The sequence below is a fragment of the Maniola jurtina genome, chromosome 3 (assembly GCF_905333055.1).
Source record: "Maniola jurtina chromosome 3, ilManJurt1.1, whole genome shotgun sequence".
NCBI classification, from domain to species: domain Eukaryota; kingdom Metazoa; phylum Arthropoda; class Insecta; order Lepidoptera; family Nymphalidae; genus Maniola; species Maniola jurtina.
The window spans coordinates 8,533,839-8,551,105 of NC_060031.1; the positions used below are offsets into that span (position 1 = coordinate 8,533,839).

General features: G+C 37.3%; 1 protein-coding gene across 9 annotated transcripts in view; it reads right to left on the minus strand.

Annotated features, from left to right (window-relative positions):
• The window catches only part of LOC123880900, a 114,959-nt gene that overhangs the window by 82,143 nt on the left and 15,549 nt on the right, over positions 1-17,267 (minus strand). For 5 of the 9 annotated variants that reach the window (XM_045929290.1, XM_045929289.1, XM_045929288.1 and 2 more), the window contains exons 3-22: positions 15,646-15,847; positions 15,180-15,284; positions 14,634-14,750; positions 13,836-13,967; positions 13,142-13,257; positions 12,682-12,931; positions 11,905-12,170; positions 11,096-11,825; positions 9,603-10,775; positions 9,095-9,304; positions 8,302-8,595; positions 5,226-8,213; positions 4,474-5,139; positions 3,589-4,299; positions 3,041-3,232; positions 2,749-2,931; positions 2,456-2,587; positions 1,647-2,367; positions 1,010-1,185; positions 11-922 (exon numbers count right to left, since the gene is read on the minus strand). In XM_045929290.1, coding sequence (XP_045785246.1) covers positions 11-922; positions 1,010-1,185; positions 1,647-2,367; positions 2,456-2,587; positions 2,749-2,931; positions 3,041-3,232; positions 3,589-4,299; positions 4,474-5,139; positions 5,226-8,213; positions 8,302-8,595; positions 9,095-9,304; positions 9,603-10,775; positions 11,096-11,825; positions 11,905-12,170; positions 12,682-12,931; positions 13,142-13,257; positions 13,836-13,967; positions 14,634-14,750; positions 15,180-15,284; positions 15,646-15,847 — 10,276 coding nt within the window. The remainder of the gene's footprint in view (positions 1-10; positions 923-1,009; positions 1,186-1,646; positions 2,368-2,455; positions 2,588-2,748; positions 2,932-3,040; positions 3,233-3,588; positions 4,300-4,473; positions 5,140-5,225; positions 8,214-8,301; positions 8,596-9,094; positions 9,305-9,602; positions 10,776-11,095; positions 11,826-11,904; positions 12,171-12,681; positions 12,932-13,141; positions 13,258-13,835; positions 13,968-14,633; positions 14,751-15,179; positions 15,285-15,645; positions 15,848-17,267) is intronic. The other 4 variants (XM_045929284.1, XM_045929285.1, XM_045929287.1 and 1 more) reach the window with 4 other exon arrangements.

The following is a 17,267-nucleotide window of genomic DNA, read 5'->3' on the forward strand; positions in this document are numbered from 1 at the left end:
AAAAACTTACATTCTATATTAGGATCTCCATTCGGATAATTTCGAGGGCAGTAACATTGCGCTTCACTCTTGTGACCAATTCGACACTGAGCATTGCTACCACATGCTTTGTGGGCACATGGTGCCATAGCGCCACAAAAACATTGTTTTTGTGGATTGCCAGCACATCCTGGAGGGCATGTGCATTCATAGCTACCGTCGTCTAGATCACGACAACGAGCATTAATTCCACATGGATTTCGTAAGCAACTACCTGCTGCAGGTTTTGAGCATTCTATTTTTGGATTTCCTATGTAGTTTGGCGGGCAAGAACATTGAGGTACTCTGTTCTCAGGACGGCATATTGCATTGGCGCCGCAAGCATTGAAACATACATTTTTACACTTTCCTTCATTATTGCACGCTTCATCTGACTCACATTCGCTATTCTTTGTGCACTCGTATGGTTTACATTCGTTTCTAGGATCCCCTGAAAAACCACTAGGACAACTACAAATGGGCCGATGTCTGTTGGCCAAACAAATGGCATTTTTTCCGCAGGAACTTTCTCTACAGACTTCCACACATTTCTTTGATGAGCATGTCATATCATTACCACAATCTCTGTTATTGTTACAGCCAGGTATGCACGCTCCTTGTGCACATATTTGTCTTTCAGGACATCTATTCCTTGCGGAACAAAGTGTTCTGCATCCACCATCAACACATTTCTCACCACAACTACAATCTGAACTATCAGTACAAACTGAAACACAATATCCACTTTCGTCACATGGACAAAATCCATCACAGAGTTGTGGTTTCTTCTTGCACTCAACTAGTGGGTTTCCTGTATAATTACTCGCGCAGCTGCATAATGTACGATGATTCAATACTTTACACTCTGCACAAGTTCCACAAGCCAATACGTCATTACAGGGATCTACAAAAAATGTTTATTAGAAACAAAAATTGTACTTATAAAAATATTATCCTTAAGTATTATTATTATAATAATTTATTTTCTCACCTTTACATTGACCGTTTAAACATGCTTGATTAGATTCACAAGCATTGTCATCTCGACATCCTTGCTTGCATATCCTATTCTCGCAAATATGTCCCTCACTGCACGCGTCGTCGCTATTGCAGATAAGCCTACATATACCACGTATGCATTTTTCATTAGATAAACATATGTTGTCTCTAAAATAGAGTACAAAAAAGTATTATTTATAACACATATTTTAAATTTCGTTACGAAACTTTAGTTTTATTTTTAACCCCCGACCCAAAAAGAGGGGTGTTATAAGTTTGACGTGTGTATCTGTGTATCTGTGTGTCTGTGTATCTGTGTATCTGTGTATCTGTCTGTGGCATCGTAGCGCCTAAACGAATGAACCGATTTTAATTTACTTTTTTTTGTTTGAAAGGTGGCTTGATCGAGAGTGTTCTTAGCTATAATCCAAAAAAATTGGTTCAGCCGTTTAAAAGTTATCAGCTATTTTCTAGTTTTCTTGTAGAAAAGAAGGTTAGATAACCCTTAGGTTCATAATATTCAAGTGTCAATTGACAAATGTCAAGCTGTCAAGATGGACGTTGCCTAGATATACATTGTCGGGGGTGTTGAAAATTTTTAATTTACACTTGTTAAAGTGTTACACTACCTTCTACATGATGGGTAGCACGTATCTCCGTAGCAACTGAAACCGTCATCGCAGTCTTTGTTACTATCGCATGGTGATGGTTTTCTTTTACATACAACTTTTGGATCGCCAACTAAATATTGAGGACATCTACATACTGCACGGTGGTCTACTGTGATGCATAAAGAATTTGCACCACACGTCCCTGGCTCGACACAGGGATCTACACACTGTCCTGATATGCAAGCAAGATCACTCGGACAGTGAGAATTAGATCTGCAGCCAGTGATACAAAAATGACCGTCACAAACTTCATCATCTGAGCAATGTTCATCTGAAGTACATGCATATCGACAAACTCCTGAATTACATCGTTCTCCTTCTAAGCATTCTGACCCATCCGCACTACATACTGGACGGCATCGATCATCTTCACATCTCCAACCAGAAGTACAATCAGTGTGCTTTTCACAAAACAAAGATGGGGCTCGAACACATCCGACATTAGGTGTTGGATTTGCTATAAGGCCATCTGTACAAGAGCAAACAGCTTTCCGATCAACGACGGAACATAAAGCATTTGGGCCGCAAGGATTTACATCTTGGGTACAAGGATTTTTACAGAAGTTATTGTTACAAATTTCTTCTTGTCCACAATCATCATCACGTCTACATCCGTACCGACAACTGTTAGATAAACATATATGCCCGAGGAAGCAGTCGTTATCGACGCGACATGTTACTGGAAATTAAAGTATAAATTGAAATAACATATCATTGGAAACAAGATTAGATTGTATTGTTATATTTCGCATTTTGTGAAAACTTACGCATGCAAGTTCCTTGAGAACATCTCTCATTTAGAGCGCATTCTTCGTCTAAGTTACAGTGAGGTAAACATGCCGAATCTTTGCAAACGTAACCATCTTCACATTCTCCAGCAGAACCACATAACCTCGGAGCTGAAAACAAATTCGAAATTAAATGCTGATACCGTCAGCTTAGATCAACCTCCGGAAGACTCCATAAGAAGATCAGATAAAAAGGACGAAAAATATTAGGTAAGAAAGATATCTTGATTTGTATTTAAGAATAGTTACTATTTGATTATTATTTATCTTACTTCTAACACATTCGACGTCTTGATTTCCAGTGAAACTATAAGGGCAACTGCATTGTACAACATGGTTTTCAGTTTGGCAGATAGCATTAAGCCCACAGGTCTTCTCCATTTGACAAGGATTGATACATTGACCATTGTAACATTTTTCTTTTGATTCGCACTCTTCATCATTTATGCATAATCCTAAAAGAATACAATGTTATCTTAAGCGTAAGTTGAACGGTAGCATATAAATGCAATTTATATATACTATCATTTACTTATTTATATACTATTATTTTAAATGTAATACCTTTACAGACTCCCTTATGACAATATAATTCATCTGGGCAATCGCTTCTTTCAGTGCATGTTATTTCTTGAAGCCGACAGCCTTTTTCACTCGCCGCATTTCCAAAGTATCCTGCTTTACATTTACATTGCCCAGAATGTCTTGCTGCAATACACTCAGCGTTTGCTCCACATTTAATATTCTCACAAGCATCTGAAAGTTGATTAATTTTTACATAATTATGAAGCAAACTGTGTATTATCAGTAAGTATAACTCACGAAAATAACTTCAAGGATTAGTGAAGGTCTGCTAACTAAGGATTTAAACTTAAAGAGACAGCAAGCTACAAGCCTTTAAATACTAAATAGCAGCTGTTGTCTGAGCTGAAACTACAATAGTAATTGTAGTTTGGATGAAATAATTTGTTTTCCTGTCTGATGAAAATTCCGACATAAAAATAAGCCTCCTTTAAAAAACAACCTTTAAAAAACTCTATGTGAATGTATTTAAGAATCCAGTCAGAAAACTAGGAAGGGCGATCCTTATGTAAGTTTAATATTTTACTCACCTGTACATTTTCTAACACTGCCAGTAACTGTACAACGAGCAACAACTGGACAGTCTCTATTAAATCGACATTCCTCAGCTTTATGACAACCTTCTTCATATGGATTTCCAATAGTCCCAACAGGACATATGCACTTCGCATTACTCCGTGTGTTAATGCACTCAGCGCCCTGACCGCACAGTTGTGAATCGCACCAATTAATTTGTATGCATCCTTTAACTGGATCGCCAGTAAACCCAGGTTGACAATAGCATACCTGCTTATGTTTTTGGGATGAACAAATAGAGTTTTCTCCACAACTGTTATTACTTAAACAAGCAATTTTACACATATTATTGTCGCAGAATTTATCATCGTTGCATTCTATGTCACTGTCGCATTCCTTTTTTTTACATCCTTTTACCGGATCTCCGATAAAACCCTCTTTGCACAAACAAGTGGATTTATGAGAAAGACCTGAACAATATGCATTTCTTCCACAAGGTTGATTTTCACATAATTTAACACAATGAGATATGCCGTTTTGTCCAACGTCACACTGTTCATCATCAGCACAATCATTGTGTGAAATACATTTAACGTCCTTTATACAAAATCCGTTAGCACAAAAATGTGATTCTGGGCAAGTGTCATTTGAACTACAGGTAAGTCTACATGTTTCCTGAATACAGATTTGATCATCAAAGCAATCTCTTGAATTTAGACACACGGCTAAAATATAAAAAAAAAAACTTATAAATTCACAATCAGTGTAGAGTAATTAAATATATTAGAACGATTAAATTCCGAAAAGATAATGATAAGAATAATCTACCATATAGTAAAGTAAGAGTGAAATGTTCTTTCATAATAATATATTAAATAATTGATTGGTCTTAAACTTACCTAGGCATAAGTTTTCAACGCATTTAGTACCCGAAGAACATCTACTGTCATCATTACAGTATTGTATAGGTACACATCCAAGAACAGGATCACCCGTATATCCTGACATGCAAGAGCAATAGCCGACGTGGGCTTTTGATAAACAGTTGGTATTCTTACCACAAGCACGTGGTAAACTGCACGAGTTAATGCATATGTTATTAGAGCATGCTTCATCAGACGAGCAATCGGAATCTCTAACACATTCGAATTTCGTACATTTCTTATACGGATCACCTTGACTATCTGGCTCACATTCACATACTGGCTTATGTTTGGAGACCGTGCAAGCAGCGTTTGTGCCGCAAACTAATTTATCACATGGGTTAATACAACGATTATTATTACATTTTGTTTGCTCTGAACAGTCATTATCTGATAGACATTCTCCAGGCATTTTACAAGTGCCACTATTAACGTCCCTTATAGTTCCATTAACACAGTCGCACTTAAAAGAACCCATCGTATTGTCACATTGTGAATTCAAAGGACATGGATTATTGAGGCATTCATTTATATCCTCACATTTGTTTCCGATCAATTCGAATCCCGATGGGCAAACGCAAATTTTTTTGTGATTTTCTATTCTGCAGTTACCACCTTGGCATACGGAATCCTCACATTTATCTGCGAAATATATTATTACATATTACTTAATTGTAATTATTATTACTTACTTGAACATTTATGAAAAAATATTACGTTTTACTTACCAGAACATTTATTACTTTGGCGATTACAATATTTATCATTAGAACAGTCTAGGTTACTTATGCATTCTACTTTAAAGCAACCAATTTTTTTATCTAATGGATTTCCCAAATGCCCTTTTTCACAAATACATGTTGGTCTATGATTACTAACTTGGCATACGGCATTATTCCCACAGGCGTTAGTGCGGCAGGGGTTTAAACATTTTCCTCTAACACAAGCTAAAGAATCATCACACTGGCTATCCTGTCTACATTGATTTGGTAGCAAACAACCACTTTTATAAGGATCGCCGATTGCACCAGTAGGACAAATACACTTAAAAGATCCTTCGGTATCTATACATTGGGCTGATGGATGGCATGGATTATTAAGACATTCATCTAAATTCAAGCATTCGTTATTTATCATTTGAAACCCTGCAGCACATTTGCACTCTTTTGAAACACAAAGCTGATTGTTTGGGCAGTCAGAGTTGCTTTTACAACCCGGTATACATACTCCAGCACTACAGTGTTCGCCGTGTAAGCAGTTACTACTGGTGTGGCATATTTTATGACATTTATTATCATTACACGTTTCTCCCATTGCACAGTTTGAATTATCTTGACAGGGCACTTGACAAAGAAGACCAATACACATGTGATCTGGCGGGCACTGGGAAGTTCTAGTACAACTTGCTGGCTTTCGTATACATCCTTGTTGTGGTGTCGGAGATCCCTCAAATCCGTCGGGACATTCACATTTTGTGCTATGATTAATCCTCGAACATATAGCATTTGGACCACAAACCCTTGTTGCTAAACACGGATTCACACATTTATTATTAACACATGCTTCTTCAATTGGACAGTTTTCATTGGTTCTACAACCTATTAGACACTGACCTTGTATACATGCTTGCCCAATACTGCATTCAGAATGTTTACGACATTTAGTTACACAATAGTTTTTAACACATTCTTCCCCAGGATCACAATGACTGAAGTTCTTGCAAGCGGAAAAGCACTGGCCATCATGGCAAATATCTCCATCACAGTCAAATTCGTTGGCACATGATATTACTTTTTTCTTACATGATTTACCATCTAATGTTCTTTCATAATTATCGGGACATGAACAAACTGCTTTTCTATCAACAACATTACATATAGTATTCACATTGCAAGCTCCTTCGCATGGATTTATGCAACTTCCATTAACACAAACAGATTCAGCGAGACAGTCAATGTCACCTTTTGGACAGTCGTCTTGCTTTCTACAGCCATCTTTTATAGCATCTCCAATGAGACCAGGAGGACATTTACATACATAAGTTGATAAACGTGGTTCGCATATTGCGGTTTTATGACAAGGGTTAGGATTACATAGTTCAGTTTTTCTGCAACCGATTTCCGGTAACGGATCAGGCAAATATCCAGATAAGCATTGACACTTGAATTTGTGATTTTCTGCAATACATACGGAATTTTCTCCACAACTATTTTCCGTACACACATTTATACAATTGTGTGTCATACGATTACATAGTTCATGAGACTGACAGTCAATATTATATACACAAGGAACTGATTTACACCCTTTATCTAGATCATCTGGATTGCCTGTAAAAGGGCCTAATGGACATTGACACTTGGCTACGTGATTATTTGTAACGCAAACAGCATTTGGTCCACAAACAACTTGTTGACATGCCGGAACACACTTTTTAAAACTTCCTATATCTTTACATATATCGTTTTCTTTGCATTCAGCATCGTTAGTACATTCGTTTTTATCAACTATTGAACAACCATCCCGGTCGTTAGGATTTCCTATAAAACCTGCTAAACACTGGCATTGGCTTTTGTGATCTTTTGTTACACATCTTGAGTTTTGTGGACATGTAAATACGACACAACTATCAACACATTTCTTCACCCCGAGAACATCCTTTTGGCACGACATATTTCCATCACAATCGTTATCGTTTTCACAGTTTGGTGTTGTTGGTTGTTCACAAACAGAACTTATTGGATTCCACATAAACCCATCTTTACACTCACAGTGAGGAACATTATCTTCTATGTTGCAGATTTCATTGGGACTGCAGGTAATTGTAGAGCATAAATCGAGACATTTATTGGTTCCGTCTACTGAAAAGCAAATTTGTGGTGCTAAACAGTCACTGTCAAAGGTGCATTCTTGATTTGGTTCTCTTTGCTCCAAATGGCATCCTGACTTAACGTCACTAGGTTTCCCAGTGTATCCTTCAGCACAAACGCAATGAGCTTGATGATTAGTACTAACACAAAGAGAATTGGGTCCACATTGAATTTTCGTGCATGCATCTACACATTTACGCATAGTTTTTCCTAGTTGGAAACAAATTTCTGAATTCTTACAATCATTATCTGTAATGCATTTATTATCGAGGTTGCAACCTTGCATTAAATCATTTGGATTTCCAGTGTAACTTGGTAAACATACGCATCGTCCTTCCTCGCAGATAGAATTGGGACCACATTTAGTATATTGACAAATATCTATGCATTTAGAATTTTCACACATGAGTCCTTCAGGACACGTTGAATTGTTAGAGCAAGAGCAAACAGATCCGTCTATGCATTTAGCAATCGAAACCTGTGCGCATAATTCATATGGGTTTCCTATGTATTTGCTCTTGCATATACAACTATAGCTTCCTGGGGTATTAATGCAAATTGCATTTTCAGCACATGGTCTAGAGCTGCATTCATCTATATCGATACATTGTAAATTCGGATTACCCACGTAGCCTGGTGGACACAAACATTCAACGTGAGACTTGGTTTGTTGGCAAACTGCATTGGTTCCACAAGAAGCAGTCGCACAAGTTATTCGTTTTCGTGGCAGACATTTTATATAAGGATTTCCGGTATACCCTTTGTCACACTTGCATACATTAATCTGGCCATATACACAATGTGCATTTTCAGTACAGGTTGGTTCACAATTTGGAGGTGCAACAGCTGTGGAAGAAAATAAATGATGAATAGATATATTTTATTTTTCATAAAAATAAGTATACCTATTATTTGAAACTAGTCTATAACTTACGTGGCATACAGAGTAAGTCTGGATTTCCTACAAAATATGTATTACAAACACAATGACCACTGTTCTCATCACAATATGCGCCTATTCCACAAACAACTCCTTCACATCGCTGTCGGCATCGTCCAGCAATACATGTCAGTGGTTCATCGCATGGTAGTCCCGGTCCACAAATATCTCTTCTGCAAGCTCCACCAGGGAAAGGGTTCCCCACCATTCCTTCTGGGCAAACACATGTTGGTCCCGTTTTTGATATTATACATTGAGCAGCCGAGGCACAAGAGTAGTTGTCACATCCTTAAATTGAAATGAAAGCAATTAATTGGTTGATACTCTAAAATTGATTGCAGACGTACTCTAAGGACATTCAGAATAGGCCAAGGAGTCAACGGATTTTCGAAATATAGAAATATAATATAGAAACAAATTGCATTTATTTATTTTATTCATCCTTTACTTAATACTATAAAAGTGTGCTTGTCAGTTCGTCTGCTAGCTTTTCACGGCCCAACAGTATCACCGATTTTGATGAAAGGGACTGAGTTAGCTTACATTCCGGGGACGGACACAGGCTACTTTTATCCCGAAAAATCAAAAAGTTCTTGGGGATTTCTAAAGTCCCATCTGTTTAATTGACTTATATAACATTTGGTACAGAGGTGGCTTGCATCCGGGAAATTGACATAGGCACTTTTTATCCCCGAAGAATTCCCCCGAGATTTTTAAAAACCTAATTCCGCGCGGACGAAGTCGCGGGCACCATCTAGTATTCTTGGTAAACTTTTAAAATACTTGCCAGAGATGCATTTTCCTCCTTCGGGTTTTGTATATCCAGGATTGCATCGACACCAACCAGCGTGATTTTCAGTCTCACAAAACGCATTCGCTCCGCAGGAAATAGTTACGCATGGAGACACACAGGTACGATTTAAGCATGCGAGATTGTCGGGACATTGATTACTTTTACTACATAATTGTTTTTGTGATGCTCCTTCTTCCACAGTGCCTAAAATTTTACTTTATATTAAGCAAATAATATTACTTGATAATGTGGTGTTGATTTATGCTGTTATAATGGTACTGATATTTCTTTGTTACTAAGCGAGCGGTGAGCGAGTCAAGTCGTCGGTCCCAGTTATGTTCCTATGTGGAAGTATCAGGGAACCCACCGCATTAGTATCCTAAGAAATTGCCACTATAATATTATAGTTAAAGGGATCACGGCTCGTACTAATGAGGAACGCGATGCAGAAAGAAGTTTAATATATTTACTTAATATGTAAAAATATAAAAGTCATACTTACATCCTGTCTTGTATGGATCGCCGATCATATTTGGTGGACATGTACATTTGTAACCTCCCACCTTATCATGGCATATCGCACCATATGCACAAGGAGCACTATGGCATTCATTTCTATTTGTACAGCCCGTATATGGATCTCCTTCAAAACCAGGCATGCACATACACTTTGGAGGATCACTAGGCGTACATTTAGCATTAATACCACAAACAAATCTTTCACAGGGGCTTTTACATTTTTGCCCGTCAGTTACATCTAAATAAAACGGTGGAGGGCAAACACAATTTCCTGGTTGTACGCATTTTTCATTAACAAAACAGTCTGAATCACTAATGCACCTCTTTTGATTAAGGCTGCAATGTCCTGATATCAAATCCTTTCCATAACCGGGTGGACATTTACATGTATAAGATCCAATTATATTTATACATTCTGCTCCAAAACCACAAACTGGTTGACCAAAAGTGCATTCATTGATATCTTCACAAGATCCATCAACGCTTTGTATATAGCCGGCAGGGCAAGCACAATAACTAACTCCGTCTGAAATAATGATACATTCTGCTCCTTTTCCACATTTTCTGTCACTTGAACAGCCAGATAAAACGCAGTTCCCATCTACGAGCTTATATGGAGGTTGACATTGACAACCGATGTCATCACAAATTTCACATGAATTGTATGGATTACCGCTGTATTCTGCAGGGCATTTACATTCGTAGCTACCGGGTAAATTTTTACATATAGCATTTAACCCACAAGGAGTTCGTCCGAGGTGGGTGCACTCATTTATGTCTTCACAAATACCAGTTCCTTTATTGCGAGAAAACCCTTGTGAACAAATGCAAACGTTTTCACCTTCATTTAAAATACATTGCTCACCGTAGGGGCAAGGGTTTACATCGCTACACTCACTTGGTGTTTTGCTAATAATGCACCCATTTAAATAAGGATCTCCACTGAAGTTTCCGGGGCATTCGCATTGAAAATATCCTGGTAGATTTTTACACACAGCACCCATTGAACACGGACTTGTTTCACATTCATTGATATCTTGACATCCTATAGAAGATAAAGGATCTCCTGTAAAACCACTACGACATGTGCATTGGGCTACTTGATCGCTTAGTAGGCACTCCGAGTTACTTCCACAGTTTAGGTTTTCACATGGATCTGGAAAAAAGGAAAAGAATTACAATATGAAAGAATGCTTTTAAAGTATGCAATATGCATGTGATTTTAATCTTCCGCGTGGATTTTGGTTCCTAAAATATACCGATGAGGAACTCTTTGGTTTTCCGGGAAAAGCAGGTATGTAGGCACGTCTTCGGGATGCAAGTTATCTCCGTGCCAAAATACGTCAAACGGTTAAAAGCATGGTTATGTGGATAAGCCGTGAAAAGTAACAGACAGACACACTTTTGTGTTTATAGTATTACTATTGATTGATAAATCGAGAAAGATAATAAATCTGATTTTTATTAAAAACTTACGTCGGCATTCGTTTCCAATATTTGGTTCTGGACAAAGGCATTTTTTATTTTGGTCACAAAAAGCATTGCCAGGGCAATCTTTATCGTATTTACAAGTAAGAATTTCGGAACATTTAATAAAAGGTTCAGGATCTGGTAAGGTTCCCTCGGGGCATTCACAAGTGAAAGAACCTTGACGGTTTATACAGTTCGCTCCTGCTCCACATGAATTATCATCTAAACACTCATTGATATCAACGCATTCTTTGTAAGAGTCGCCAGTATAACCTTCGGGACAATTGCAAACGAAACTTCCTAAAGTATTTAAGCAATGTGCATTGATTCCACAACGTCCAGAAAATCCAAATGAATCATTACACTCGTCAATGTCAATACAACCAGCGGAGATGTCATTTGGATCAAACGTCCAGCCCGCTTCGCAAACACAGTAAGCTTCGGAACCGTCTGGTTTACAATAGGAATGCTCGCCACATTGCACATCTTCGCATGGTGCTCGGCATATCGTTTGAGGCGGGGATCCAATGTAACCAACGCTACATTCACATCTAAAACTGCCTGGTACATTAATACATAGTGCATTTTCTCCACATTTGTTGTTACTGCATTCGTCAACATCAATACAAGTAGAACCTTTGGCAACAAAACCATTTTTACAAAAACATTGTTCTTCTATGCACTCAGCATTATTCGTGCAGTCAAAATTAGAGTTACACAATGTATTGACATCCACCTGCAAAGTAATATGAAAATTTAGAACATGAACACATTTTAAAATTTGGAAGGTTTAAAACACCATATAAATTAATTACCTGTTCGCAAGCGATTTGAGGATTAGGTTTTGCTCTAAATCCTTGCGGACACTTGCAATTATATCCGGGGTCAGTGTTCTCACAAATGGCATGCATTCCGCAAGGATGTTCCAATGTTTCACATTCATTTACATCGCGACAACCATTGAGAGATTGTGCATCGCCTGTATACTCGGGTTTGCAATTGCACACGTAGCTGCCAATAGTATTTGTGCAGACGGCATGCTCGCCGCATACAGGGTGGCTACTGTTACATTCATCCACGTCTGGTATAAAAAATAACTCACGTCTTATTACATATACAATCTCTATAAAAGATATATGACATACGCACGCAGTAGGTACGCCGACAGCCACTACGAAGAAGTTACAGGCACACAGGAAATGATGATAGTGGTGATAGAAGGCTTGCCAAAATAGAAGATCCAGATCCAAACTAGCAAAAAAAGATTCGTAATAAACAGTGCAAGTCCTAAAACGATTGAACCTTTTCCAACCTAAGTTTCACAACTCTATGTTCGCTCCACAAAAGGTAATCTAATTCAGCAGAAAGCATCAGGGACGTCGGTTTCGAAAACTGAAAAGTTATTTTACATAGGTAGATATGGATTAGGTAAGTGTTATGACTTGTTAGATTAGTAAAAGCGTGAGGCTACCACGCGTCCTTTGCGGTAGTACCCAGCTCGTCCTCACGAGCAAAGTATTAAATAGTACACAGAAGCATTAGAAATTGAAAGGAGTGGTCACACCTACTCGCGCATTGACTAAAGACCTTACCGGTACACTCTCTGTCCGGATCGCCTTCAAATCCTGGTGGACAAAAGCAACGGTACGCGCCAGGTAGGTTTTCACAAAGCGCATCTCGGCCACAAGTAGCTCTTTTACAGCCGTCTTGGTCGTGACAGGAGACACGCGGGTCGCCTTCGTAGCCCGGTGGACAGCTGCACTCATAGCCGCCCTCGATGTTTCGGCAAATAGCACCAGGACCACAAGCATCTCCATTAATGCATTCATCCAAATCGACACACTGAAAAAGTATGCCAAAATAGTTTCATTATAACCTGGTACAAAACTAAAATACTTAATTATTAAAATGCAATAATTTGTGACTTTAAATCGGTAGGTATGCGGTAAATAATAATTAAATATTACTACGTGAATAGTGAAATATTCCTAGGTTAATGGAACAGATACTGGAACAAACTAATGGAATTTGGGATCCAAATAATTAACTTACGCCATCAAAAGGATTCCCTGTGTATCCCGCTTTACAAACACAAGTGTAGTTTCCTGGATAGTTTTGGCATATTGCGTTGACACCACAAGCGCCTGACCGTTGGCACTCATCGATATCTATAAAATGTTCAATTTCGTTCTGGTTAATTTACTAATATTACTTTAATTCAATTTAAAATACTTCGCTTTTTTCTCTTCAATAAGTCTTCCATTGATTAGGAAGTTTGATTTTGACTCAAAATTGGACTTGATTTAAAATTAATCTCATAATGTTGATATAGGAGGTAGAGGTAGTATACAATATCTAACTACATTAAAAAAAAACCTACATGAACATTGTACCTATCAACACAACATATTCAAAATAAGATTATTTTATACCAAATCCCGCCTGCGTGGGCTGTTTTTAAAAATCCCGTGGGGGCTTATACCCATTTCTGGGATGAAACTCAAATTATATTATCATGCCTGCGTATTTTTCCACGTGGATTTAGGTTTTTCAAAAATCCCGTGGGATCTCTTTCATTTTCTGGAACAAAAAGTAGCTTATGTCCGTTGTTAGGATGCAAGGTACTTCTTTACCAAACTTTCGTCAAAATCGTTTTACAGATGGGCCGTGAAAGGCTTGCAGACCCACAGACAGGCATATTTTTACATCTGAAATACTAGTATGGATAAATGCAAAAAAAAACAACCTCGACATTCCTCTTCTCCGTCTCCTTCAAACCCTCGATTACATTTGCAAATGAAGTGCGCAGGCAAATTGCAGCATTCAGCATTTTCTACGCACCGCGCAGCTATTGCTGGATCTTCGCATTCATTTATATCTAAACATAAAGAAATAAATAATGTAGGTATGTTTAAAAAATTTGTAGCAGGTTATATATGTAAACAAAACAGGAATTTCCTCCACTAAAAATCAACATTAAACTAAGTTAAATCCACAAAAAACTACCCATACCCATAGGTAAGCACGTTAACTTATTTATTAAAATAAAATTTTATTGCAAAACAGATAGGTACGGTACAGTGACGATAAAAAAGATAGAGTCACAAGATAGAATCGTTAGATATTCTTCGTATTTAAACATATTTTGATTATGATTGATATTAAATACTCAGTAATATTTACCGATAATTCGGACGATAACCAATATTCTTTTCATTAACCCCCGACCCAAAAAGAGGGGTGTTATAAGTTTGACGTGTGTATCTGTGTATCTGTGTGTCTGTGTATCTGTGTATCTGTCTGTGGCACCGTAGTGCCTAAACTAATGAACCGATTTTAATTTAGTTTTTTTTTGTTTGAAAGGTGGCTTGATCGAGAGTGTTCTTAGCTATAATCCAAGAAAATCGGTTCAGCCGTTTGAAAGTTATCAGCTCTTTTCTAGTTACTGTAACCTTCACTTGTCGGGGGTGTTATAAATTTTCAATTTACACTTGTGTACTACTATGTTACCATTAGTACATAAATAATAAAAATAAACACACACCTTTACATGAAAAGCCATCCCCTACATATCCAGGGAAGCAGGAACATTGAAAACTGCCTACAGTATTTGTGCAGTGAGCAAATACATCACATGGTCTGTTTTTGCATTCATTTACGTCTGAAAAAAACGAAACTCCATCTCCATTATCCCATACCACATGACGCTGAATCAAACATTGAATTATTATGTACTGGAATCAAATATTATGAATACAAACACAAATGGAAACAAGGGAGAATTAAACTAACACTATAAAACACCTAAACGATTATAAATTGCCTCTGATCAATGTAGTAGCTAATTCTAAAATGACACGTCTAAATGTATTGCTGTTCTTATCATAATGCTCCCTCCGGAGAAGGATATCACTAGAGACCTGTTAGTTTAGAGATTGTGCAACAAAATTAGCCACACTATACCTATAACTATTCTTCTACTTTATTTACCACAATGTTTCTACTGTAAATATTCAGATAATAATATTATTCTTAACTTAAATACTGAAAATTATGACACGTAATCAAAGAAAAATTAACGAAAGCTTACCGGGTTCTTGGCAGTTGCATCCACCGAAACCATCGTTACAATAACATACTCCGTTGAGGCAGGCGCCGTTTATACAGCGTGCTCCGTCATCTTTGGTACAATCATCTTAAAAATACAAGTTATTAAAGACTCCCTTATTAACATAGAAAGTTAATTTCGATTAATTTCATTTGTTTATTTAACTAACTGCCGAAATTAATATTAAATCTTAGATGCGTAATCTGTCAATATTGTCGTCTTAATTGTCAAAAAAGACCCATACAATTTTTGACAAATAACTACGTTGCTTTAACCTATTGATAGATTAAAAATAGGATTGATTTCTGCCGCTAATAAAGAAGAATTGCATTTACAAAACAAATTAACCATCCAAATGTAGAACTTGTAAAGAATTGTCTCATATTATTTTATGCTCTTTGAATTAGCTGAAAGTTAAGAGCAAAAGAGTTACTTTTAAATATATTACCTGAACATTTTAATTCTGTTCGAAGTTCGTCGGATGCCTTATAACAGTCCGGCACACCGTCGCATAATTTTGATAATTCATACAATTGTAATATATGTGTTGATTCGTTTGCTTGGCAACCGAAGTAACCATTTTCTAAATTTAAGAAGAATATTTCTCGTTTTATTCCTAAACCTATTCCATATTGGTTTTGCGTCGCTACCTGGAAACAAAAGTCTTAATTAATTTACTTCTGAAATTAAGAAATGCGGATTAGTGTCCCTTTTATGACGCATCTCTCAAGGACCAATTCCCCCTCTATCAGGGGGCACGGCAGTGCCCCCGCCAAGACGAGCCAAACGGCGGCCAGGGCGCTACGTAGTACCTTTTTCTCGAAGTGTTTCGCCATATTTTCGACCCGTCATAACTTCGGTCTGGATGACGCTAGAAAGCTGAAATTTTCAGTATAAGGTGTCCTCAGCAAATTTACCAAATATACTAAGTATCAAATATCTAGCTTTTATGGTTACAGATTTATTGATACCTAAAATACGCCGTTTTCGTCCCTCACTGATGATCATCACAATTCATAGTCTGTAATTCTAGGGTACTTCCAGAAGTCCTAGAAGGCTGAAATTTGGTATGTAGACTAGAAATTGCAAACAAACTACAGGAAAATTAAGAAATTGGCAATGCCCCCCCTCTACGACTCTTATGGGAAAAGCAAATCTGTAAATTCTGTCGGTAGAATGCTGATATTTTCAGGATAAGTTGTCCTTGGCAAATTGATTAAACGCATTGAGTATCAATTGTCTAGCTTTTATAGTTTCAGATTTAATGACAGTCAAAACTTCTAGTCTGTAATTCTAGGGTACTTCCCGAAGTCCTAGAAGACTGAAATTTGGTATGTAGACTAGAAATTGCATACAAACTACAAAAAAATTAAGAAATTGAAAATTTCACTCCTCTACGCCTCTGTATGGGGGAAGCAAATCTTTAAATTCTATCGCTAGAATGCTGATATTTTCAGGATAAGATGTCCTTGGCAGATTCATTAAACGTACTGAGTATCAACTGTCTAGCTTTTATAGTTTCAGATTTATCGACATTCAAAACCTCTAGTCACAAATTCTAGGGTACTTTCTGAAGTCCTAGAAGACTGAAATTTGGCATTAAGTAGGAATTTCAAGAATTATGAACAACAGATAAATTAAGAAATCGGGTCCCCCTTCATCCCCTCGTATATGAGATGCATATCTGTAAAATCTGTTGCTCGAATACTAAAGTTTACATGATAAGATGTCCGTGGCAGATTTATCAAACGTACCAAGTATCTGTGTTTCCTGAAGTCATAAAAGACTGAAATTTGGTATATCTGCTTCAAAATTGAGTTGCAAGATTCCACCCGAACAAACATACTTACATACGAGTACATTGCAAGTTGAATAAAAGCTTTTAAAAAAAGAGGTAATGATAGAGAGTGGGCCATGAAAATGATGTACCTGCAAGAAATAGATCCAAAAAAAATTTAGGGCACCTGCCAAAAAGAAATGAAATCCCACCAAAAACATTTCATGTAAAAAGTTAGCCAAGACTCACAAACAAGTTCATAATGTTTTCACTGTTAAAAAGTTATGAGATCT